The 27,888-nt window shown below is 26.8% G+C and overlaps 4 protein-coding genes across 5 annotated transcripts; 2 read left to right on the top strand and 2 right to left on the bottom strand.

Moving 5' to 3' along the window:
• Positions 1-158: 158 nt before the first annotated feature.
• OCT59_000294 (uncharacterized protein) lies at positions 159-1,779 on the bottom strand (the record flags this gene model as incomplete). 2 transcript variants are annotated; one of them, XM_066138741.1, is made up of 3 exons in its annotated part: positions 159-859; positions 1,204-1,322; positions 1,397-1,779. In XM_066138741.1, 3 exons carry the CDS (start codon positions 1,777-1,779, stop codon positions 159-161), a joined length of 1,203 nt encoding a protein of 400 aa, XP_065988208.1. The 2 variants fall into 2 exon arrangements, with proteins under 2 accessions (XP_065988208.1, XP_065988207.1); XM_066138740.1 differs by lacking the exons at positions 159-859; positions 1,204-1,322 and having other exon boundaries at positions 1,354-1,779.
• Positions 1,780-4,629: 2,850 nt separating this feature from the next.
• Positions 4,630-5,291, top strand: OCT59_000293 (uncharacterized protein; the record flags this gene model as incomplete). Its single annotated transcript, XM_066138739.1, has 6 exons — positions 4,630-4,635; positions 4,719-4,759; positions 4,853-4,892; positions 5,014-5,041; positions 5,128-5,145; positions 5,215-5,291. The coding sequence occupies 6 exons, from the start codon at positions 4,630-4,632 to the stop codon at positions 5,289-5,291; spliced, it is 210 nt and encodes a 69-aa protein (XP_065988206.1).
• A 4,354-nt stretch (positions 5,292-9,645) lies between these two features.
• On the top strand, positions 9,646-11,490 carry OCT59_000292 (uncharacterized protein; the record flags this gene model as incomplete). Its single annotated transcript, XM_025326865.2, has 1 exon — positions 9,646-11,490. The coding sequence occupies one exon, from the start codon at positions 9,646-9,648 to the stop codon at positions 11,395-11,397; it is 1,752 nt and encodes a 583-aa protein (XP_025174061.1). The 3' UTR covers positions 11,398-11,490.
• An 11,200-nt stretch (positions 11,491-22,690) lies between these two features.
• OCT59_000291 (uncharacterized protein) lies at positions 22,691-25,170 on the bottom strand (the record flags this gene model as incomplete). Its single annotated transcript, XM_066138738.1, has 6 exons — positions 22,691-22,716; positions 22,803-22,891; positions 22,963-23,011; positions 23,090-23,439; positions 23,811-24,019; positions 24,094-25,170. The coding sequence occupies 6 exons, from the start codon at positions 25,168-25,170 to the stop codon at positions 22,691-22,693; spliced, it is 1,800 nt and encodes a 599-aa protein (XP_065988205.1).
• Positions 25,171-27,888: the final 2,718 nt, after the last annotated feature.

The following is a 27,888-nucleotide window of genomic DNA, read 5'->3' as shown; positions in this document are numbered from 1 at the left end:
TTTTCAAGTTGTTATATTTGTATTAAAATACAACAAAAGAAACGAACTTTAAATCTTCCGTACTGTATTACTATTCAATTTTACGCTTAAGAATTTTAAGTATTAAAGCTAGCTTTATTTATAGTGATAATATTAAATAATATAAATTGCATAAATAACTAATAAGTTTCTTTTATAAAATCATAAACACCAATAACCGAATCATAATAATCTAGAACTTGAATATCATATAATTGAAATTCCTTTACTTCATCTTTCAATGAAAACAAATCTACTCCTTTTCCACGAAAAAGATCTAAAATAGCTAAATATTCAACTCTTTTCTTTTTCATTATATATTCTTTTATATAAGGTAAAATATCTTGATTATTTTTATCATACTTTGCATTTCTAATTAACAATTTTTTAATATAAGTATTTTGAGAATTTTTTAAGAATACTTCTAAATCACTTCCCTTAATTGCAAGAACCAAATTCAAATATTCTAATTTAAAAGGAAGAATTTGTCCTAAATTTTGTAATAAAATTGAACTAAATTTAATTTTACCATCAACATTACAGATAATAGAGGAATTAATAATAAGATAATTAAGATTTTGCCTAATATTTTTAATTAACTTGAATATTAAATTAATATTCTTAAAATGTAGTACAACATATAAAAACTTAATATTGCTACAATATAATTCGAGTGATTGTGATAATTGTAGTGAATTACACTTTGTTCTTTTAAAATTTTCTAAATAATTGCCAGATTTTTGTATTAATGGATCTAATAATTCATCCATTTTATCCAAAAATAAAGTTCTTAATTTAAATGGTTTGGTAATATTATTAATTTGTTGAATAAATCCAGAATCTAAAGAATAACAATTAACAATATGAATTGATTCTAAAACATTCAATTGATTAAATAATTCACTTAGAACATTTATATTTTTAAAATCAATAGAATAAAATATAATTGTATTTAATGTATTTGAACAATTGGGATCTTTTAATAATAATAATAGAGACAAAGGGCAATTATGACTAAATGAAATCTTTTTAAGATCTTTTTGAAGCTCAATCATATGTGATAAATTTTTTTCGATTATTGGATGACATTATTTATAATTGGAAGTAGAAAATAAAGTGATGAAATTGAATTGCAATTAGAGCAGAGAAATTCCAAAAATTTTGTTATATTATCAGTTATTTTACCATCAAAATCAAGTGTTAAACTTTTAATATTATAAACGAAATTCGTATTTTGTAAGATTAATTCAAAAGCCGCATCAAAACATTCAAATTCTTCATAGTTTTTTATTATAACTCCAAAACTATGCAAATTTACTTCATTTTCAATGAATATTAGAAATAATGACCTAACAATAAGTCTGTAATAAAGTCTAACATTTGTGTAGTTGGTGAAGTTGGTAAATTTGTATATGCCCACGTTTCAATAGAATTATAAACTTTATATATATCTAAATGTTTAATAAATTTAGGATAATTAAATAATGTATTTGAAGGAAATAAGCCACTATGAATTACATATTCATTTAATCTTTTTTTATCATCATCACTTAAATTACACAAATAAATTTCAATAAAACGATAATTTTTAGGGGATTTAATTGAAAATGGATCTTGCCATAATAATGGAATTGCTAAACGACACCATAATCTATTAACTAATATGCATGAATGTAATGTTTTATAGTCATAATGAAAATATTGTATGACTTCGTTTAATAACTCAGACAAATCTCCTGAAAAAAATTTTGAACATGCCATGTTGCAAAGAAGGGAGGAAAGAAAAGGGATGCCGAAATTACTGGAAGGTTACGCCAAATTTATTAGGAGCGGCAATTCCATTTGTCGCACAAATTAATGTCAAAAAACTCTCCCTGTCGATCCCTCGATCAAATTTTTACGAGAAAAAATGACTTGGGGGAGATATTTTTTTTAGCACCAGACAAACATTACCAACTGATTATTCTCTCTTTTAGGTACATTTTGATACCAGTTTCGTGAATAGTTGATGCAAAGGGCTCGTTACAACAAATTATTCATTTTCATCTCGTTTGCAAAATATAGAACTCAGAAAAGCCAGAGAGTTTGATGTATATCGCAAATATAACCTTGGCGGCGACGAAACAAACGGTTAACGAAACAAAATACTGGAAAATTTTAGTATTATTATCTTCTTTTCACGGCGGCCTTTCGTATACTGGGTTTTGAAATTTTTGTTTCCTGGGAATTTTTCGTCTTGCAACGCAGCACAAAATTTATAGCACGTGGCAGTCGTGGCACTTGTGGCGGGATCCAAAATAGAAATTTTTGTTGTCTCAAGGAACCAATTATTATTTTATCGGAAGATCATATGTAGCATCGCACATAGTTGAAGTCACGTGTTTTCACGTTTCCAACAAAAATACTTTCGGCCAATCAAGGATTATTTTTTTGAACACATGACTCTGGCATCACAAGACTTAGAATGAAAAAAAGGATACCACTATAGTCTATAGTCTATAGGGATGCTTTGAAACTACGGGCTAGGAGCAAGGCGGTCGTCACGAATAATGAGAATATAGAGGTGAACGAGGTTTAAGACGTTAGGAGGAGTTCACGGTTAATACAAATTTATAATTAACAATATGGGGGTGAACGAAACGGTCGAAACGTCGCAAATAAATCAGAAGTTTACGATAGTGCTTCGATCCGGATGAAAACTTGAATATTTTCATGTGGCGATTATGGCTGAGAAAGATTATGAATTTCAGACTTAAACAGACTATAATTTAAACCAACATTAAAGTATTATTATCCCAAAAATTTATGCTAATTCTTGCCAAACTCATAGTGCCAGCGAAATTTAATGAAATTCAATCCGGATGAAAACCTGGATAAAACCGCTACGGATCAAAGCACTAGTTTACGAATATCTGAGTTATAGGGGGAGAGATGTTCTTAGTCCAGGAATAGTAGTTCAGTTTTAAATATGTTAGAATCCTATAGGTTTAGTATTAGTTTTTATATAGATTCATGGGATGATAAATCAGGGTCAAGCTTAGTTTTACCGCCACTCTGCATGGAGATTAGACTCCTTTCGGATTTGCTGCTAGATTCTCGTGAGCTTAGGAGAAAGTGATGCATAAACAACAAAAGACCAAAAAGTTTGTGTCCTGAACGGTATGTAGGGACGCGCAGTGTCGCCAAGTTTTATGCATATAGGTCTTAGTTCGTTGTAATTTTTTTTTCTGTTTTGTATTTGTATTTGTTTATAGATGGATACTTTATTGATGGCATGCTAATAAGTTGTGATTGTGTTTCGCGATAATAAAGTTTATATATAAAAAAAATGTCAAACTTACAGTACATATATTTGCATATGATCACATGATCACTATATATAGTCATGCGATCGTATTTGATTAGCCGTGAATTTTTATTAATACGCAATATTTTATTACCATAAATTAAATAATTATTTTGAATTTTATTGAGTTTCACCTAAAAATCGTAGTAATTTATAATATACAATATATCAAATAAATTGATTAAATCAAGAAAGCAAATGTATCACGATAATCACTGAACATTTGATCTAAGCCTATTTTAACTTTTTTAAACTTTTCAATATTTGTATCTTTCCTTCTTTGTTTTCCCCTTTCCCTTCCCTATCTCCTTTCTCACTTCTCATACCCTCTGTTGAAAAATCCTTACATACATTTTTTAGACTTTTTTTTATTTTTTTAGGTTGTTCTTTCGGCTCTTAGGTATGAAATTTTGGTGAATTGAATTGTTAATTGCTCTTATTTAACAAACGATTAACAGTTCGTTTTCTTTCTGTTTTTAGTTGGTTTTGGGTCATGAGATTTTTATAAAGTAATTTTAGTTTTTTTTTTTAATGAATTTTACTAACAATTCATTTTTTTCAGTTTTTCTTTTAGATTTTGCCGATTTTCTCTGGAAGTGAAACTCGTCCAAAGCTGCAGAAACTAGTAGTCTGAAATATTTGACAGCAGATCAGCGATCTTTATTTTTTTTCTGATAATTACACCTACTATCTGTAAATATGCCCTAAACTACTTTATCAATTCCTATTTCTATATCTATATATATGATTTATTTTTTTTATTCTAACTTAGCACGCATATTTTACACATTTTTGTCTTCCTTTTCCTTCTTTTATGGAAGTCTTGTCAAACAGCTTGCAATTATTACCATATTTTATCTTGGAACTCTTCTCACGTTGATATTTTATTATTATTATTTTCCATCACATCCAATCCGCTAACCACTCTCCAACCATCCTAATTTTCTTCACCTCAACTTCCATTTTTACTTTTCATTCTTCTTTTCTCAACTCATTAGTTATCTCCACTATCTTCTTGAGGGTTGTATATTAATTTTGTTTGATTGGATAGACGGTATTACTTCATTTAAGATACCTTGTCTAATTTATTCAATTTATGTATGTTGAATTTTATTTTTTTTTATATTTTTTATATTTTTTTTTGTTTATTTTTGTGTATCCAAAAGACAAGGTAAATTTTGGAATTTTTTATAAAAAATTTGCATTTTTTTCATTTTTAATTTTTTTTTATAAAGAGTATGGCTCTCTAGTCCTTTCAAGATGAAATGGACGTAAGGTATGCAACGGAAGAATATTTTTTAAAAATTTTTTCATTATGAACATTTACTAACATTCTTCTCTATCTTTTTTCTAGAGAACGGCTCCCTGGACCTTTCAAAACGAAGTAGATGCAAGGTATGCTTGGGGAAGAGGAATTTTATTTTTTTTAAATTTTTTCGTTAAGAATGCTAGTTTTTAACGTCCTTTAATATCCTTTTTAAAGAACAGCCAATTTCGTGGGCTCTGGACCAGTTCTCTTCGCGAAAATGTTGGAATTCACCTGTTCTTTCACTTTTTTTTGTTTCTGTTATTTTCTTTAACTTTCATCTTTTCTTTTTTAGGTCTTTGACCCTTCTTTTTTTAAGGACCTGGTGATTATCTTTTTTTAGGTTTCGATGGTTCTCTTTGGAAACGAAGGTGTGTCCAGTTTTTACTTTTTCTATTATTTTTTGTTTAATTTTCTATTACTAACATTTATTTATTTTCTTTTTTTAAAATTTCAGACGGCTTGTTTTTAAGGTGTAAGTTTTGGTATCTTGCTTTTTTCTTAAGCTTCCATTTAAAAAAACAATTTTATTCTTTTTTTTTAGGCGAAAAACTTACCAGCGGGAGAGTAATAAAATGGCCACTTTTGAATTCTATAAAACTTTTGATACTGACAAAATAGGCCAGTGGACAGATTCATTTTTTAATCACCTTTTTTTTATATTTATGATTGATAACCTGAGCTTGTTTGGTTTTTTTTCTCGTAAATTTTCCCTTCATCTAAGAGCAACATTTTTTCCACAATTACTACACACTTTATTATCCTTTTTACAATTTTGGCAAAAAAATTTCTTTCTTTCCCGACTTGATAAATTTCAGATTGAGAATAATTTTTGGCAATTATAACATTGACGACTTTATATAATACTTTATTGTATATTATTTTAGCAATATGCTTAATAAATTTATAATGGGATCAAGTGGACTCAAACCACCAATCCCTCCCCTATCAAGGAACTATGCTTTTTAGACGACTTTTTGGTGAGATTTTGGTAAACATTTTTTGTTTTTTATTTATTTTAATGAATGGTTACTTAGTGAGCGATCCTCTTAATGTCAAATTGTACCCTGAAAGCTCACGATTGATTGCACGATTTGGCCACGATTTGATTTGTTTACTATTCGGACACAATTTAATACATTTCAGCAAACGGTATACGATATCAATTCAAAATTTTCCAGCCTTTAAATCTGGGTCTAATAAAGTAATATGAATATGTAAACACATCAAAAATATTTGTTTAATAAATTAAAACTTTTCTATATATGCGAAGACAAGAGTAGACCGCCGAGATTTTGGATTGTCGAGATTTTGTTGTCGATCTTGTGTTAGTCGTGCAAGTGACTTTCGAGATTTTGATCGGATACCGGTTTTTGGTTTTACATAATCCCATATCATTTATAACTGTATTATATTTAGACTTTAAGATGCTATACTTGGACTTAAATGTATTCATGAAACATCGTGATTTGCATATTGGTAATATATTAATCTTTTTGTCCCAATTTAATTTACTATAATTTTTATCCAAACAATTTCGTAAACTTCCACTCTGGATTCTGAGTTATTCCATAAAATCCAATAATAAATTATTGTCTATTTTCACGAATATATTAATAAAATTAACAATTTCAACATTTAATTATCGTTATCATCTTTTATTGCGTAAGCTTTAAAAACTCCGTTTTCTTTTATTTTCATAATTTAAATTCATTGGGAGCAGTAAATTTATTAGAAATAATTTCGTACAAAATATTCCTATGATATTCCTCCGTCCATCCAGCAGATAACATAAAACTACACCGTTTTCCGATACGAAGAAAATAATATTTTTTATTTACCAGACATTATTTAATAACACCATTTTTTTGCAACTGTTAAGACGTTTAATATTAATTAGCAGCGGTTACGGTAATTAACCGACCAGGACTGATATCGGTCGGTCAAAGATGATTATTTGACTGTTTGATCAGATTGTCAGCCCTAAGCGGTCGGTCAAAGCGGTGGTCGATCAAAGGTCCTAAACAGGTTATGGCCGACCGATGACCAACCATAACCGTTGCCATCTCTAGTTAGAACCACTAACACTGGCCAACTTTTTCAATAAAAAATGAAGTTATAACTTTTGTAAATTAATTTTAAGTTTTTCATATGGTTGGATTACATGATTAAGGTCATAATTTTCATGCAGATGTCTAATTTTACACGAAGGACAGTCGGAAGACTATATTTAACGACAATTGAGATCACGTAACGAATTTCATTTGTAAGTTAGATTTTAAGAAAAAAATTTTTTTCAATGTCATTTCATCATATATTATTATTATTTTGGGATTTATTAATTATTTTCATGATTTATACAAGTTTTTTTAAATATTTTTGTTCCGATTTTACAATGGTTTCTGTAATAAATACAACAATGAAATGTTGACTCGCATACTCATTAGTCATTACTCATCCACTATGGAACAAATCAATACTAATTCAAATGAAGTTATTATATTCATTATATAATTATTTATAGGTTCCAAAATTATAAATCATAGTAAAACTCGTGAGTGACACATGTTGTAACATTTATATATGATGTCATTTGCAGCTGAAGTACTTTGTGCATGCTTATTATGCGAAATGTAAAATCATTTCTTAAATGTGTAATTTGTAACTACAACCGCAGTACTATTTATTCAACCTTACTAATTTCGGTAAATTTTTATTTAATCCATAATTTGAGCATAGTTTAACCGCACTTTTTTTACTTAATATATTACTTAAATATTTTTTCTTGTGAAAATAAAAAACTTATCTAATACATCTATTTATTAAAAAGCATTCATAAATTAACTTGAACTTCAATGATAACATTAATGGTATTAAAAAACAAAATGAAGTAATTAACTATTCATTTTTTGTTATAAATTTCTTTGTTTCTCTTTTTTTTTATCACATAAACTCCGATAATGACACGTGACACAAAAAATGGTCGTGAAATAAATGCACCGTTCTTTCTGGATATACTTTTAAAATTATTTTATTTCCCGAAAAAAGAATAGCACTATCGATTTAAAATATACAAATAAAAAAAATTATGTCGTTATTATTCGATAGAGAAGTACCATGCATAATCATGTATATCATATTTATATTTTTACTTATTAATCAAAACAAATATACCATATATTTCCTGGTAAGTTTATTACTCTAAAAGAATATAAATAAATTATAATAAGTTAATCCCAAAACACTCCTGGACTAATATTCGCTAGGATTGTAGCCTTGACAAATGGAAATCAACGCCCAACTCATGATGGTTAACGGAAGGGGAATGAAATATAAACAGAATCAACTTTTTAATTAGTGAGTTAAATTGAATAATTTTTTTTAAAAAAAATAAAAAATTGTAAGTTAGCATACAAAAAAAAAAATTCATCTAGTTTCTTATACCTATCACTGTGCGGAAAAAAAATTCATCTAGTTTCTTATACCTATCACTGTGCGGAAAATAAATTACATTTTTTATAATACAAAAGTAGTATTCTATTTTATGTGTGTACATATTAAAAGTAAACTTTTTTTTAATGGTATATTGTGCAATGACTTCTTCCATGAATTTTTAATTAATTCTCCATGATATTTAATTTAGGGATTGGAATCGACTAATCGAAAATCGACAAAACATAGTAAAATCGATTCTCGAGAATCGATTCCCAGCAATTTTTATCATATAAGTTAACCTGACTCCAAAGTAATTTTTCATGCCGGCCAAGCGCTAATTATTTTTGCTGAAATTAGAAACTGATTCAAAGTCAATAAGAAAAATCTTGAAAAGATTCGATTTTCGATTCCAAAATTTAATTAACTTCTTGAATACAAAGAAATATGAACTTTGCTATTGAAGGAGACTGTTGGAGCGAGTCTAGAGAGGACCCCGAAATATACAAAAGAGGTCAAATCCGAGTTTGCGTACAACCAGCCAAAAAAAACACGAAAATCTTTCCTTTTTTAGACAATTCCCGGTGAAAAGATATTTCCTTTTTTGGTCACTCGCCAAAATTATCATAATTCCGGCCCTGAAAGAATGCGTACAGCTATTAGTAAAAATTTTTTGGCTGCCTCTGGCCTTTCTATATATATTTCGGGGTCCTGTCTAGAGGATTATCGTCTTTGGCAGACTAAGCAAAAGAATTAATCATATAATATTGAAGTTTGCAAATATAAAAATTTATATGTTAGAGAATATAATGTTCGTAACTTACAATTCATGTTATTGAACAAATACATTAGATAGTTACGTATTTTTATGTATCAATGTTAATTGTGGGGAAGCCAATTGTTCTAAATAAAAAAAAAAATTAAAAATAGATAGAATGCTCAAAATCAAATTTAAAATTTTAAAGCTTTTTATTTGCCCAATTTGAATATAAAAATCGGACATTTGAACGCGCATAAATTATTATTTAACGCAAATCGTCAAGCATAGTATATTAGGTTGCGTTTCACTCATGCGGAATTTTAAAAATTCGAAGGTTAGCTATATTGTTAGTTTATATTTTAATTGAAAGAATTAACAGCTCGTAATTTTTAAGTTTGTCACGAATCTTTTTTTTATGCTGCATATACATGAATAAATAATTATTATAGTTGAAATTTATTATTATTTTTATTGCACAGGGCTATTAGTACATGCTAGCCAGCTAGTGGGTTCTAAAATAAATTAGAAACACATGACAATTATTATTAAAAGAAGAATACAAAAAAATAACGATCATGTGATTTATGATCCGCCTCTTTTAAAAAGCGAATCACAAATTTTTGCGTTACCAACATGAATATGATCAACATACATTGTGCAACAAAAACCGGAATCGGCAACCCGAAAAATGGATATATAGTATTTTAATACCTTTTTTGACCTTAATTTTAAATCCCCCTTTTTCTTTTTTTTTTTTTTTACACTCCCGTTCATAATAAAAATATGGCATGTTCGAAAATATTTTCAGGAGATTTACCTGAATTAATATACGAAATTGTTCGATATTTTCGGAATGATTATAAAATGTTATATTCGTGTATTTTGGTTAATAGATTATGGTGTCGTTTAACAATTCCATTATTGTGGGAAGATCCATTTTCAATCGCTGTAGAAGATTGTAATTATTATTACTTAACTGAAAGTTATGAACTTAAAAATTATGATTTTATCGGAACTTATTTATATAATTTAAATGACGAAGATAAAACAAAATTAAATGAATATGGAATTGATAATAGCGTATTTCCTTTAAATACATTATTTAATTATCCTAGTTTTATTAAATGTTTAAATACACAAAATCTTAGTTTTTCTATTGAAGAATGGATTAATATTGTTGGTACCATAACAAATGATGAAAGATCTCCTATTTCACCTAATGAAAATCCACTTTCAAATCCAATTTTTGATCAAAATAATATTTTTTTATCAAGATTTATTTTATTATCATTAATTAAAATATTTATTGAAAATGAAGTTAATTTATATACTTTTGAACTTGAAATTACAAGTACTTTAAATTCTGATAAAGAATATTTTAATTCAATTTTTAAATTAATTTTACAAAATCCGAATTTAATTTGTAATATTAAAAATTTAAAACTTTATTTTAATGAAACAATTACAAATGTAGCATTTTTAAAATGTTTATATTATAATTGTAATTCAATTTCTTCACTTTATTTTCGATTTAATGATAATAATAATAATATTAATAATGAATCTATTACTGAAAGTTTATCAAAAATTATTAATTCACAACAAAATATCAAAAAAATTTTATTTGAAGATAATGATTATCCTTTAATTATTTTAAAAAATTCTAATTGTTCAAATACTTTAAAAACTATTATATTTTATAATATAAATTTTAAAAATGTTTTTATTATAAAAGAAGTATTTGAACAATTAAACGTTTTAGAATCTGTTCATATTATTCATTGCCTTTCTTTAAATACCAATATTATTAAACAAATTATTAGTATTAATGGACCTTTTAAATTAAAATCCTTATTTTTGAATGAAAATGTTGTATTAAATATAGATTCTATGAAATTATTATTACAAAAATCTGGTAATTATTTAAAAAATATTGGATTTGAATTATTAATAAGTAATGAATTAAAAGAACAATTACTTAGATTAATTATAGAATATTGTGCGTATATTAAATTTTTTAAATTACATGGGTACGATAATCAAAACATTTATTCAACTTTTGGTTTAATTGAAAATCTTGGACAAAATCTTAATTATCTTTCTATTAATTTTTGTAAATTTCTTATTTACGATTATGATTACTTAAATGATGATAGTGAACTTAGTTCAATAGTATTAACAAATTTAGGTCAAGTACTTCCTTTTAATTTAGAATATTTGAATTTATCTCTCAAGATTAATCCAAATGATTTAGTAACATTTTTTAAAAATTCTCGTAATACTTTTATTAAGAAATTATTGATTAGAAATAAAATGTTAGATGATAGTGAAGATATTTTACCAATTATAAAGGAACATTTAATGAAAGAAAAAAGGATTAATTATTTAGCTATTGAAGAAGTTTTTCTTGATAAAAGGGAAGAATTGTTTTCTTTAAAAGATGAAGTTAAAGAATTTGAATTATATAATATTAAAGTTCTATGCTATGATGATTTAGATATACAAGTTTATGAATTTGTAAAAGAAATGGATTAATATTTTTTAGTTTTTTAATATATAATTATTTCTATGTAAATAAAGGACATTTTATTATTATACGTAAATAAAGCTTTCATAAATTTTATATTCATTCATATTAAATAGAAAAAAAAATTTCATTTTATTATATATAAATAAAGCGATCATACAAATTTTTTAAATTCTTTACAACAAACATAAAAATTATGTTATGATACCTTGAATTCAAATTATAAGATTTAATAATACTGAACGTTACAATCCCGAAATTTGAAATCCCGATAATTTATAATACTGAAATGTAATTTGCATTCAAAGATATATCATTAAATCCTAACACTTTATAATCCAGTAAATTCAACGGTCATATCTCGAAACACATGGAAAATCCGTAAATTCATATATCGAAAGTCATTATACTTTTTAATATTCGCATATCACTTTTTTATTTAATTTGAAAATTTAATTATGTAATTATATAATTGGTGATTATTTTATTTCTTTTTTTTGTAAAAAAAAAATAATAATAAACAAATTTCGTTATTTATTTACTTGTTTATTTTATCATAATAAATTCTGAATTTTCGTCGTTCGTTTATTTTTTTTCTCGCAAACAAATATAGATGATTTATGAACCAATCAGATTTAGAGTGATTGATAAGGAAATCTCCGAAATCATCATAGATCATCTACGGAATAGTCGGAATGGTCTAAGTTGTGAAACAAAGAATAGTAATATGACATTATTGTGAAACAATTATTTTCTTTTAAGGTTTTTTTATTTATCATTACTAATATGTCAATCATTTAAATTGGTAGTACAATCAGCTCTCGATATAACGAACCCAAAAGATTATAGAAAGAATTGAATTGGCTGATTCGTTATAACAAGAGATATTCGATTGGTTAAATGTCACGTGCTGGGAAAATTTCGAGTTCGTTATATCAAGAGTTGCTGTGTAAAACTATACATGTGCAGTACAATAAATATATAGTACATTCGAAATATATATTATATATAGACTATTGACTTTAATAGTAGAAGTTTTAGGTAATAAAATTTTTACCCACACTTTTTGACCTTTATTTTCTTCGGTGAACGAATATTATTATTTAAATTGTTAACATGATCTTACTGATAATCCTTATCATTCGCAAAAAATATTTAGCCGTTCAAAAAAGAATCCGAATTACACATTTTTTCCTTATAAATTATTGAATCACTCTTTAAATAAAACCCTATAAAAAATTTTATCCGTTATTTCTGTAAAAACTCCGTAAAAATGAGCCTTTCCCGGATCCATTCACGGATAAATAAATCGATAAATTCCGTGATATAAGATTATTAATTCCGGAAATATGAGCCTTTTACGGAAAAAAAAATGGAATATAAAAAACAGATCGACTTGTTTTACAGGGAAATGGACGCCTCAGATCACTAGCAAATTCATTAATAGTGGTTTATTCTCCTAATGATGGCGGAAAAAGTTAAATCAGCAATAGGCAGCGTTAAATAAAAACAATAGACTAAAATAATTTATCAAATAGAAACTATTAAAAGTTCAGAAAAGATAATTCTAGAGTACCATATTTCTTGTTTTTTAATTTTATGTTCGAGAAAAGCTCGTATCTCTTATTAGTTATAAACTGACGACGGATAACTCATGCATGTAGACTGTTTGGTGGATCGGATTTATTTCTTCGCTAAAGTAAGTTTAGAATATATTTGTTTTATGAAAATATTTTGTACGATCTATCAATAAAAATGGAGTTATTTTAAACTCCAAAAAATCAAAAAACTCGATTATTGGTCATTTGTTTTTGTTGTAAAAGACCTACATCAATAGGTTACAATCGTTAGGTTTAATTCAATTTTTAAATTACTTAATGAAAGAATTGGAATAACAAAAAAAGAACGATTACTTAATAAAAGAATTGAAGAACGTATTAAGCCTCATTATTAGTGGTCTAGTTGTGGAAAGATTAGGAGCTTACGTAAATTTATAAATTAATTCTATAACGAAATTTTTATTTTTATTTTAAAATAAGTAATTATTTGTTTCTTGATTTTCATACGATTGCAGTTACCTTTACTACTATGTACTGTGATATTTGTGAGGATCAACAATTAGCGCCACCTGAATTTATTGATGCAAGGGGAACGGTTGTACTTGTTTTAAATTACGCCAAATTTCGTTATTTGTATAATTGATATTGACAATTATTATATTTAAATAAGCATTAACCGTTTAAGTTATTTATGAATAAAACCTTTTCTGACGACTTTCTAAATATTTATTTTTCCGTGATTTTAAATCGGATTAATGATGTCATCTTTTTTTAGAACGTACAATCTAAGAATTTAATTCTGAAATAAATAAATAAATAAATTATTATTGAAGAAGTTTAAAAACTTATTAACCGAATATATATATGTATGTGGATTTATTTACCTTGCGAATATTTATTAATTTTATGCATTTGAAATATTATTAGTTTAGATTTAAAACTTAAAAAAAAAAAAAAATTATTATAATAATAATAATTTTTACAATTTTTTTAATATTATTCAAAAAATTGATATTATTCAAAAATTGATTTTCTTGATACATACAGTAATTGCTTTTATTGGTCAGAGCAATTATTTATTTACTATAAACATATTCCCGTCTAAATACCTGATCGACCATGGAATTACAAATAGCCATCTGGACTAGATCCCAAGTTGCCGGTAGCCCCGGGTTTAAAATTATAAGGATTAACCATTTGCATTATAATCGTTGATATAATGAACTTGATGTTCAGTCATTGATCGGTTCGAATCAATGGTGGTTCCAGGCTCGAGAAAATAATAATAAATAAATGATTGATCGAAATTTTAATAATTGATCGATCAAACTTAAAATGTTATATTTGATAATGTAAATAATTTTTTTTTCAATATTTATACCGATTAGCATACTTTTTATAGCGATAAAAATTTTATTTCACATCATTTGTAATTCTTGGTATAAATCTTGCGGTTGAAAAAAAATATGAACCAGTTAATGATCCTATTTTCATTAAAAAATATTACCATAATTAATCATAATTATAATTAAATATATTAAATAGAATAAGTAAAAAATATGCCTTGATCAAATGATTCATGTGATCAATTAAACGTGATTTACATGATCCGTGAATGATATAAATGATATAAATAAACGAAATTTTGCTTTTATCGGACATAATTAATGTATTTGTATTTAAGGATAAAAAATGTGGATCGTAATTATTAGCGATAGAAAACCAAAACGGGATCCGTACAAAATCCCGAATGTCAAAATCCCGAATGGTACGAAATCCCAAAAAATTGGCCAGCATTAAGCATAATGCTGCCTGGTTCGGGATTTTCGGGATTTTGACATTCGGGATTTTGTACCAGACCCAAAACTATAGAATTTACCGGAAATGTGAAATAACTTGCGCAGTCTCGTATTTATGACCTAATCACGTGAAAGCATGTCATATTTTTGGTATCAGGACATTTTGCCGAAAGCCATTTTGCCGAAGCCATTTCGCCGAAGGTATATTTCGTCGAAGGGATGTTTCGCCGAAGAGACATTTCGCCGAAGGGCCATTTCGCCGAAGGGACGTTTCGCCGAAACCCATTTTGCCGAAGCCATTTTGTCGAATGGCTATTTCGCCGAAAGGACATTTTGCCGAAACCCATTTCGCCGAAGCCATTTCGCCGAAAGAACGTTTTGCCGAAACCTTTGGAAATCTGCGTTTCTTACATAGGTAAATCGGTCAATTTTTAGCCGAATTGGCTGAAATTTTTACTGAGAAAACTCTGACATTGGATCTATTTTATTCAAGTATTAAATTGTAACATTTGTAAATCTTACAATTTCACAAATAATTCTTAAAAAAAGTTGATAATTGGAAAAATTAAAAATTTTTTTTTACAAAATAAACTGTTAGCCTTAAAATAGGATAATTTTTTATTTTTTTTATATTACTTTTTTTTAAAAAATCCATTAATATACGTTAAAATGTATATAAATATAAATTATGAGCCTTCTGGTTCACACTTTATTAATAAGAAATTGCAAGGCATTTTTACTATAATTTTGTTAATTAACAATTATTTTTCCAGAATTATGAATATCCAGAAGTCCACTTGCAATTTGTTGTAATTTATCAATTTTTGAATAATAATCTAATTTTTTATTCATATAGTAATTTCTCAAATTTCCATCTTTACAGTATTGTAAAACCATCATATAATCTTACATGAATTACGAATTAAGGTTCATGAAGAGATTAAGAGATTAATAAATAAATAAAAAAAAAATTATTTTCATGATTGCACGATTAATAATTTTATAAAAGTAATATTTCTATCATTTTCGGCTAAATGGCTTTCGGCGAAACATCTTTTCGGCGAAATGGCTTCGGCAAAATGGGTTTCGGCGAAACGTCCTTTCGGCGAAATGGATGATTCGGCGAAACGGCTTCGGTGAAACATCCTTTCGGCGAAACGTCTCTTCGGCGAAACATCTTTTCGGCAAAACATCCCTTCGGCGAAATGGCTTCGGCGAAATGGGTTTCGGCAAAGTGGCTTTCGGCAAAACGTACCGTAACCCATATTTTTTGCTGATATTATACCATTTTCGCTTTGTACAAAAATCATTACTTTTACCACATCTAATAATTATTAATAAAGTCTTGCCTAAATTTAGGATTTGAACTTTAACGTAAACGATGTGTATTAGGATAATGTGTCACTACCAGCAATTCTGTACAGCAACCACAAAAAAAAATCTCTTACGTTATGATATGACGCGTGTATATGAAGATCAATTGCTTCTTTTTGCTCAATAAAGATTTATGACATAATCAATCTTATTTTAGTATTTGTAGTAGTAACATCTGTGACGTTGTATATTTGTGTGTAAGAATTTTTTATTTGTTCATAGATGATGAAAAGTACAATTGTCTGGAGTTTCTTCAGGGACATCCGATTTTTATTCAGCTTTTTACGACGTTATAATTTTTTCTAGAATCGATTAACATGCCAAAACCATGTCTTGATATAAAATTTGTAAATCTGTCAATCCACCTTTTTTTAAAGACATCATACAAAAAACGTTAGATGATTTCTTTGAAAAATAAAAGATAAATGATTTTAATAAAGCAAAAGATTTTTCATTGAGCTTCCCACTTTTCATTATTATAATAATAATGAAAAAGGTGGAAAATGTATGTGGGTAAAACGATGGTATTAAATGGCCGTATTATTTTATAACCGTCAGCAGGAACTGGCAAATCATACAATATAAATATGATCATAAATATGCTTAATAATGGACGATCAAACTGAAAGAGAAAGGTGTAAGAAATGACGATAGTGGAGATACGACAGAATATAAAAAATTGCGTAAATATTATATATAATATAATGCATGATACAATGATGACTCATGATTGTATTGATCATGTGATTTTTGATTTCACACGGCGCAGCTTGTCTAATTATATAGAACTACCCAGCCGCACCAGCAAAATTTTGCACACAGGGCCGCATTACGGCATTATGCACTAACACGTGAAAATAAACAGTGACGAATAAGGTGTGATGAATAATGTTTTACCTACTCGAAAAAAACAAGTCCCTCAGATAAATATAAACAGTGAAACTCGGACGGGGCGTGACTCAGAGACCCGGGAATATTCCGATATCAAATCATAAATTTTTATCACGATAACAGCAAAAATTCCGATTTTATTCCAATATAAATTTTACTAATTATAGTAATTATTTATCGCTATTTTGGTTATTAAAATACATCATAGTAAGAAATCTAAGTGATTCCGGACTTAAGTTTTGTCTATCGTCATCTAAAATTTTATTATATGCAGAAAAACTTCTTTCTACCGCACAGGAAGAGATTGGCAACCATATATAATTTCGTGCTATTTTTTCTAAAAGAGGAAGTTGTAATGAAACTTTATCCCAAAATTCATTTAATTCAGAAAATTCTATAAGATTTAAATTTATATTGACATGAATTGACCATTCTTGAATAAGAAACGTTGATGGATTAGCCAGTTCTCTAATAATTTTATAGGAGTAGATATCTCGATTAGCAGTTGTTAATGATAAAAATCGTGGGTCAAAAACTTGAACAGCTCTAAATAAAGAACGTGCAGGATGTTGTAATACATGATCTTCAAGTTTTTTGTAAGCTGCGTGATATGCTTGTTGAAATACTGGACAAAATGCTGTTAAAGGAGAATTAAATTTTTGTAATACTAAATCCATAGTTGATCCAACATTAGTCATAGTTTTTCCCATAGTTATTCGTGCTTCAAGCTGTTGTAATCTTTGTTCAATAAATGGAAACATTGGTTTATTTTCTTGTTGAAAAAAATCAAGGTCAGCTACAAATTGCTGTGCATTTTCCTGAATAAATGTTAAATATATTTCAATACACCCATTGATTTGTTGGTCTGTGAAAGCTGAATTTATCTTTTCAATTATTGGAGTTGAATTTTCTTTGCCTTCTTCATTATAAAATCCACGAATATAATCCAAATTTTGATATACATGAAATGCCATACGAAACCAAGTATTCCATCTTGTTGTATTAGATAAAGGTATATTTTTTGGATTAGATACTCCTTGACGTTGAAGATATGATATGTAACGTACTTTTCGACTTCTACTATAGACGAAAGTTTGTTTGATATTTGCAAGTAATTGATGCACAACTTATTAATACATTAAAAAGTAATTTAAAATATTTTTATTTTTTAGAGAGGCGTGGGTGTCAATTAATTATTTTCAATTTATATTAAATAAAAAATATACTAACCCAATAAGGTTTAATATGTGTGCTAAACAAGGCAGATGGACTAGTTGCGGCATGAGTGGTTTTAATACATCACGATAGCATTTCTTCATATAGGCTGCAGAATCTGATGCAATTAGTTGTGGTAGATCAAAAGAAATTCCCCATTGAACCAAAGTTTGAATTAAAAGTTGTCCAATTGTACAATTGTTAACATTTTCTAAATAATCAACATGAACTAATTTTGTTACACCATTATAGCTAAAAAGTATATTAACTACACTTCGTGCTTTACTATCTGTAGTTTCATCTATAATAATTGAAACTTGTCTGCCACGAAAATATTCTTTGAGTTGATTAACATGATCTTCAAATAATTTTGGTAAATAATCACGACGCAAAGTATCTGATTTTGGAATAAAGCCTCCTTCATTACAATTTTTACGCAACCAATTTTGAAGTTTATCTATTTTTTCTAATGGAATATCAGCTGTTACAAATGCATCTACTAAATTATTTACAGCAGTTTCAGATGCATTAAGGATAGTTTGAATAGTTGGTTGTCTTTTTTTTATTTGTTGTTCTTTTTTCTCATTTTTATTACGAATATGTGTTTTAGAACCTATATGAGCAGTAATTGTATTTTTTGTTTGAAAATTAATACTATGATCACAAAAACGGCACATAAGTTTTCCATTATCCGCAAAAAAGTCTTCAGAAAATTCTCGTGCACGCGAAAAAACAGTAACCGTTGAAGTTGGAGGCATTTTGATTAAAAAATTTTTTAAGGGATGAAAATGAAATTTAAATACGCTAATCCACACCTATGATTGGTTAATTATCACGTGTTGGAATAAAATCATTAAAATTTATGAAAATTCCATTTTATTCCATAATACAGCAAAAATTCCGATTTATTCATTTATTATAAAAATGGAATTTTCCCGGGTCTCTGGCGTGACTATGTGATGAATAAAAAGCGATCACGTGACTGTGCAAAAATTGCCGGTTCGACTGGGCTAGTTAATTATATAGCGTGTTAAACTGATGTAACAAATAATTTCAGGAGAATAAATATTTTTTTATTCTTCAACCACTTTTTCTTTCAGTAAATTCGCAGTGAAAAAATATGATATTGCTAAATGAATAAAACTCATTAAGTTGTGAAATGCCTATTAAAAAATGTTGGTACTATGCACGTTTAAGTTGATAATTTAACTATTAAATAAGATAATTCATCATTATGCCTTACTAAAAAATACTTAAATATTCAAAAATTATTTAAACATTACTAACTTAAAAGGATATACAGTACAATACGGGTATAAGGTGTGAGGCGTGACAGAAAAAAAAAATTTATTATTGGCTTAAAATGTGTATACTCTTTTAATTGTGGGTTTTTTCAACTCGAGTATTTGAGGCATCAGAATTCCACATAAAATTGTTTTTAAATATCCTTCTGAGTTCTATGATCATAATTATTTTATACTTTTTATTTATAACATTTAGCTGAAGAGTATGGGTGCGTGTAACTAGTTGTTTATTTAAGTAACGGTAAATAAATATCTGTTGGTTAAAAAAAATGGTAGCAGGATTTGTTGCCAGGTTACACATAACCACCCTAGCGTCGCCTCCAAAAATGGTAGCCGGTTCTAATTTGCCGGGTTACATATATTATTGAGAGGTGATAAATAATACGTGACATTTAGTACTTTACGTATAAAAAATTTTCTAAGTCCTCAGAATAATTATAAAATTAAAGAAACGTTAGGTGTGACATTATGTGACGAATTCCTAACCCTTAATCCCCTTACCCTAATCCTAATCCTAATCCTAATCCCCTTACCCTAATCCCAACCCTAATCCTAACCCTAACACTAAAGAACTGGCAAAATAATCCGGCTACCATTTTTTGGAGGCGACGCTATGGTCGTCGGTTACACATGATCTGTGCACATGATCCGGACGATTATTTTCGGTAATTATTATATTATTTAAATTATTATTATTCTGCTATTATTAAATTTTTATTAATATTAAGGTATTACATTTTACTCACTTTCGCTATAATAGGTTGCGTATTTTATTTGTCAATATTAATAATTATTAACTTGATTTTTCTTTAAATAGTTTTTGATCTTATACATTACAAATATCTAAATATTATTATTCCCAATACATTGTACTATTCAAGTTCTTGGACTGTTCTTGGTGTAGTTTGGCGATTTTTAATGCTATAATATCATGATTTGAATTTGATTTCAAGAAAGTCAAGTTTCCGGTGAGTATTTTCCATTCTAAATATTGACATCCTTTTAATTTAAAACTAATCATGTCACATCTTTAAGGCTTAAAATGTAAAGTTATTTACGATATCAATTCAAGAACAAGATCGATCAAATTCCCTTATTCATTGATGATTTCATGACAAAAATGCGAATTTTTCTGAGAATGATAATGAAAACATAATTTTACTTTTCAACTTGTCATTAAGTTTATTGAGATTCTTGTGAATCAAGTGTCGAAATCAATTCATACTGAGCCTGGACTATTTGAAGGGGTTTACCACGAAATCCCGACAAGCATAATCCCGATATGATAAAATCCTGAGGCACGTATTCCTAAAGAGACAATATACTGACCGATCAAAATCCCAACACAATATTATAATTTTGAGTATCTCTTTGATTTTTGTTTACTAGGAAGATCATTTCCTACTGATTATATTATTTGCGACAATTAATACAATCATATATACAATACATATGCACTATTTCCAATTTAAATGATAAAAAATTGCAATTTTGATTTATGACTTACATGTTACAGTATAATATATAGTGAGATCACGCAGTAGTAATTGACATAATAACTCCTTGGCAAATTATGCAAATTATTAACAATTGTGCAATCACTACGATTTATTACATAAATGGTCACATGAAAAAATTCTTTTCTTTATTGTGTCGGGATTTTGACTCATCAGTAACTTGAACTTTCGGGAATTTTGAATTCCAGATTTTGGACTATTCGGGATATAATTCTTTCAGTATTTTAATCATTCGGGATATTGTCTTAGTCAGGAATAGGAGTGTCAAGATTTTATCACATCGGGATTATGGTTGTCGGGATTTCGGGAGGATCCCATTTGAAGGATCGTTGAACGCTTTTAAGTATATTTAATTTTTAAGTTTTGAGTTTATTTAAAGTATACAATTTTATTTTAAGTATATATATATTTTTTTCACAGGAATAATTTTATATACCGTTAGTATAGATGAACTAACCTTTTTTAGGTATTTTTTAAAAGGAAATCACGTACCATTTTTTCTTCTTCTTACAAAAGTAAATTATTAAAATTGTAATTAGTAAATTTATAGTTATAATGATTAATTTTAATTTTGAAAAAAATAAAATCATTATCTTTGATTTGAACAATATCGATATAGATAAATAAATTGTTTAAGTGTAAAAAAAATGTCAAATGGATCCTATCAAAAAAAACTATTACATCCATTTTATCGTGAGCTTTAGGATGTAGCGTCTGGATTAAAATTGTGTATGTGAAACATTCATGTTTCATTATCTGTTATTTATTATTCAACATATCAAAATTGCAACATACCGATAATCGTGCAATTCTGCTATGACAATAAGGCTTTTAGCACCCCGATATTTTTTGGGATCTTACAATATACTAAGAATTATAAAAATGATGAAAATATAGAAATCAATAATATCAAATTAAGAAATCTTCGATAATGATTAAATACTTTTTTTTCGTAATCTAATCCACGAAAGAGCTTTTTTAAAATTCTAAGAGAGTTGATACAAAATTATTTTGTCTCTGATTTTAATAGTAATATTAAAATCACGAGATAAAAATCATTAACTTTTTGCAAGGAACATTTTGTGAATCAGGAGAAATATTTTTTTTTTTAAATTCAAGTGCTTTGTAGCTCAACGCCTCAGCGTTTTATAGTTAAATCGGTAAATCTTCGATTTTGTAAAATGTTATTTCTTGTACCGTTAATGTTAACGTCGGATGAGTTGAAATTCGTCATTGCATATTTTGAAGTCATTTTTATGCAACGTCTAATAAAGGAAAAGGATTTAGATATATGGTGTTTTACCAGTTCAGTACGACTTTTGAGAATAGAATAAAAATTTCCCCTAATTATTATTTATTTCACAATGAAAGTTTTTCACTGAAAAATTATCGTCCTTTATCTACTAAAAACTTCTAAGAATGCAACTTACTTCATTTAACAAGTTCGTTAAGAATTTTATATTTGATATTAATTTATAAAATATTTTAATATTAGTTATAATCATTTAAAACACAAATTATGTTTCGTAAAAATAAATTTAAGTGATATTTATTATGAATATATATAAAAACAAATACAACAAAATCTTATATAAATAGTTAAATATTGACTTCTATTGATAACCGTGAGTCTATAATTAGTTTATCTAGTTTTAATACGTTTTTCTACTTTAAATATTTTAGAATTGGTTAAAATAAAAAATATATATATAAAAAATGAAAATAAACACCATAAAAGCCAAATAAATATTTACCATTATCGTCATCGGTTTCAAAATTTAATTCTTCAATGTTTCGCTTTAAAGAATTTTGAGTTTTTATACTTAAATTTTGTGATGATAGACTAAATGACAATTTGATGTCAATTAATTAGTATACAGTGTAATAATACCACTTAAAATATAATTGAAATACCTTTCAGTATCTATATCAAGCTCTAATTCTTCTGAGATATAATTAGAATCTAAAGTATATAACAAAAATCTTATGAATTATAGTAGGATATTATTTAAATTATAATTATCTTTATTTTTAGTAATACCTTGTTTATTTCCATATGAAATTGTTGAAAATGAATTAGTGGATGAACATTTTGAAATTATATCACTTAATAGTCTACTTGTATAAATTGCCTCCGAGTGATATTTTTCAGCAAATTCAGGTCCAATCTTCTTTAATTCTATCAGTTTCTTTCGTTTTGCTTCAGCTTGTTCAAATTCTGCTTTGTTTTTACCTCTAAAAGCCCAACTACCAAATGTATTACGAATCACTTTTATAGAAGGTCTTTTTTTTGGATCATGATCCCAACAACTTTTCATTAAATTAGCATAACATTCTGGAGTGTCTTCTGTAATTTCAGGTCGTTCTCCATCAAGAATTTTATAAACAAGACTATGATCATGTTTAACATTAGAAAAAGGTTTACAACCTGTTGTAAGTTCCCACATAATCATACCCAAACTATAAACATCAGCTTCTTTAAAAAATGCTGACCCTTTAAATATTTCTGGTGCAATATAAGGTATAACTCCATATATTTCATTATTTGATGATTTATTATCTACAGAATGTGATAATCCTAGATCACCAATTTTCCATTGATAATTTTTGCCTGTACGACTACTATTTAAATCGAATAATATATTTCCGCTATGAAAATCTCGATGTATAAATTTATTATAATGGATATGTTCAAGTCTAAATTAAAAAAAATTAATAATTTAAATTTGTGAATATAATGAATATGTTTAAAATATAATTACCCTTCTGAAATTTGCCATAATATACGTAGTTTTTGATTATTCCATGTAATATTTTTAAAGCTCTTTTGTAAGTATTTATGTAAATCTCCTTCTGACGCATATTTCATAACTAATATATAATCTTCTGATTCAGGATCCCTTGTAAAACCATAAATTTTGATTATATGACCACGAAGTGATTCGTCAATGCAATATCGATATGATTCTAACTATAAAATTTAAAGATTTTAATTAAAGATTAATTTTAACAAAAAATTATTCAATGAATATTTAAAATATTTACCTCATTCAAGAAATATTTTCTACTATTTTTAGAATTTTCAAATCTTTTTAAAATGACAGTTTCATTATTACTCAACCAAGTTGCTTTATGTATAATACCATAACCTCCTTTTGTCATTTCTTTTACATTTTCAAATTGAAAATACGGTGTCCAATTAATTGGTGGTTTACTTTTTCGTGTTTTAAATAGAGTATTTAAACTATCGTTTATATTAAAAATTTCACCAATATTTTTTACAATATTTACAGTGTCAGATAACTCAAAGTTACCGTGTAAAACATTATTAAGAAGAAAAACATCAATATCGCTGTATTCTCTACTATTTATGATAAGTGATATTCTTTTACATTTTTTACATTTAGATTCAAGTATAGGTCCAAAAATAATGTTTGTTGTTAAACAATATCTGCATCCAACATAAAATATACAACAATTCGCACAATACTTTTGACAATCTGATGTAAATATTAACTTTGAATTACATGCGTCACAATAAGGACCATTATGCCACCATGGTAAGTAAAGAATCAAAATTCGCTTTTTAACCCAAGTTGATTCTATCCATTCAGAAGAAACTAGATAACAATCCGAACATAATGCAAGAATTACTGATACTTCATATTTGAGTGATAACGACTTTCCACATAATTTACAATCTTGTTTACTTCCAACCACCTTTTCAACCACTTTATCATTATCAATACCATAATTACTTCGAATATATCCATATATTTGTCTAAAGCATAAAATTCTCTCACAATTTCCACAGAATTCTTGAATATTTTGTGATACTTTTGTCCTATTTATTTCATGATTACTACATTCCAAGTCCATTGTGTAAATATATACGTCCAAGTATGTATTACTATTATCAGTTATATCATTAATATAACGCGATAAACATTTTTTGCAATAATTTTGCCAAAAACAAAGAAGTGTCTCAATATATTCTTCTCCACAATTAAAACACTTTTCATCACCTCTATTAAAAGAAAGAAATTTAATTGGTATAGGACTAGATTTTAATCTTGGCGTCGGGTCAAATGAATTTTCATCATTCGTATTCACCAATTCCATTTTATCATGTTAATTATTAGTATATGTTATTAAACAAGTATCAAAAATGATAATGAATTTGAAAAAATTTAAACGTATTTTATTTATATCTGAAATCTGAATGATACACTATTAAGAGTTTGATAAAGATGGAACTTTCTGTTAATGATACGATAGTATTTCTATATTTCCTCATGGAATTTTTAATAACGGAAAAATCCGTTTTAAATTTAAAAGTTCTTTAACGAAGAGCTAATGCATAACAATACTGTATGTAATGGCTTTATTATTTTTTACTTATTTAGTTAAGACGCATATGATCAACTAGAGAAAGTATTTTTTTTTTTGAGGTGTGGGCGTAATTACTAAAATTTCGTCATAGAAAATAATGAAATGAAACCAGACCAAGAAAGGAAACAAATAAAATGTGAACAACAATAACGATCTAACCTTTCTTTCACTTGTTACACAATCACCTGATTGCTGCTCTGATCACATGATTGTTGCGGTTTCACATGATTAGTTAATTACTGAAAGTAAGCTTGTGCTATACTTATAAGTGTTGTCAAATGACACTGAAATGAAATTGAAATGACATCAAATGATATTAAATGACATCGATTTTACTATAAAAAAGTATGATAAATGACAAATGTCATTTAATTTAACAACACGCTTAAGCTTATTAAGCTAAGCAGATTTGAAAGCAACTTATTACCCTAACTTTTACAAAACCTGTGTCATCAAATATAACCATTGAATATATGGATCATATACATGTATTTTTTGCTTTTAAAATTTTGTTGATCGATTGTTATTTTTTTTTTTAAAAAAAAAAAAATTCTTGCTAAAAATAATAAATCGTTTTTTTTTGATTCTCGATTTTAATAAAAAATTATTTTTTTCAAGAGTAGGTATGATTTTTATAAGGAACAAATCTTTTTTTTTTCAATTGTAATAAAGAGGAATTATTTTTAATAAAAAATAAGTTTCTTTTGGTTATAATAAAGAAATTAAATGATTTTTATTAATTTTTAATAAAAATCAGTTTCTTTTGAACGATTTTTTATTATTTTAACTAGATTAGGTTAATTTTCTCATGTTATTTATTAAAAGTTATCATATCTATTAAACATAAAAAAAGTAACTTTTTATGTAATTACTTCGAAAGAATGACATTATGAAAAAAAAGTTATTACAATTATCTATAAAAAAAAGAAAATTATCATATCTATTTATAAGAAAAAAATTATCTTATTTACTAAAACATTTATTATTTATTAGAAAAATTGTTTTTATTTTATTTTATTAAAAAAAATTAAATTTATCCATGAATTTATTTATATATTAGAATTTGTTTACTAAAAAAATATTTACTGAATGATATACGCAATTAATTAAAAAAGTATACTATAAAATGTCATATTAATAATCAAGTAAGAGGACCTACCCATTATCGAACCTGATCCATTTGCCCAAAGTGTCCTAGTTCATGATATTCACTTTATTTATAGATTCCTTTATTCTATTCCATTTATAGCCTCAAAGCATGGAAATTATCCCAAATCTGGCTACTATTTTTTATGACGTTAGAAAATTTACCGGGTTCACATAATTTTAATTTTCATAGGTGATGTCACCTGACTAGTTGCTTAAATTTTAGTTATTTTCCGTAAATGTATTATCATATTCATGCCCTATGAAAAAAGATCATCCAATTTTTGTGCAATATTTGTTCAAGTCCGTGCGGAAATCATACAATTATTGCAGTTTTTTGGATAAAAATGGCCATGTCGATTTTATAGTGTATTGAAAATGTGCGATCTTTGTACAATTGAAAATAAACTTAAATTAAGTATACAGAAAACGTTCAACTTTTGTGCAATAAAAGTTTAGGATATAAAAATTGTGCGATTATTGTACAATATTTGAAAATATACGAAATATACGTTTATTTTAGTACAATCGTTACAATTGTACGATGGGAGATCATTTTACTTTAATTGTGAATTGTGAATGTATTTAAAAAGTAATATATATGACTGTTTACCTACAATGTATTTATTTTAAATTAACTTATAATTTATAATAATATTAGCGATCAAGTTATTTTATTATAACAGAACCGCGTTTCTATAATATACATTTAATATCATTTAACCCATTTAACCGTAATTCAACCATATTATAATCGTGTATCAAGTTTTTATATTATAGTAAAACTGAAAATATCTGCAAACATCACAATAATCGCTTCATCACGATCACCTTTTCCGTCTCTATAATTACTTTTTCGATCACTTCCTTTACTACAATTACTTCCTCCTCCACCACAATAACCGCCGCCGCCACCATATACACATACCATCTGCAACTACCATCACGCTCGCGTTATTTCCTTATCCACCTTCGTCACATTCTAAATTTACTTAATTTTTTTACCTTTCCTTAATAATCTTTTATAATAAATATATTAATATAATTAATTAAATAAAAAAATTTAATTAAATAAAAAAATTTTTTATGCAATATGAAACTTATTTTATTGATTTTATTGATTTTATTATATACTGTATTACTAAGCAAGTTTTATTATAAAAAAATTCTTAAATAAAATAATAAATAGAAAAATACTTAGAAATTCATTATTATTCCAATTTTTAATAAAAGATCTAGAAAATTAAACTTCGTCGTTGATATAAACTTCATATAAACTTATCATACATAACTTGGTGCTGT

The sequence above is a fragment of the Rhizophagus irregularis genome, chromosome 1 (genome assembly GCF_026210795.1).
Source record: "Rhizophagus irregularis chromosome 1, complete sequence".
In the NCBI taxonomy this organism is placed as follows: Eukaryota; Fungi; Glomeromycota; class Glomeromycetes; order Glomerales; family Glomeraceae; genus Rhizophagus; species Rhizophagus irregularis.
Note: the sequence above shows the minus strand (reverse complement) of the source record. Positions and strands in the feature narration are given on the sequence as shown.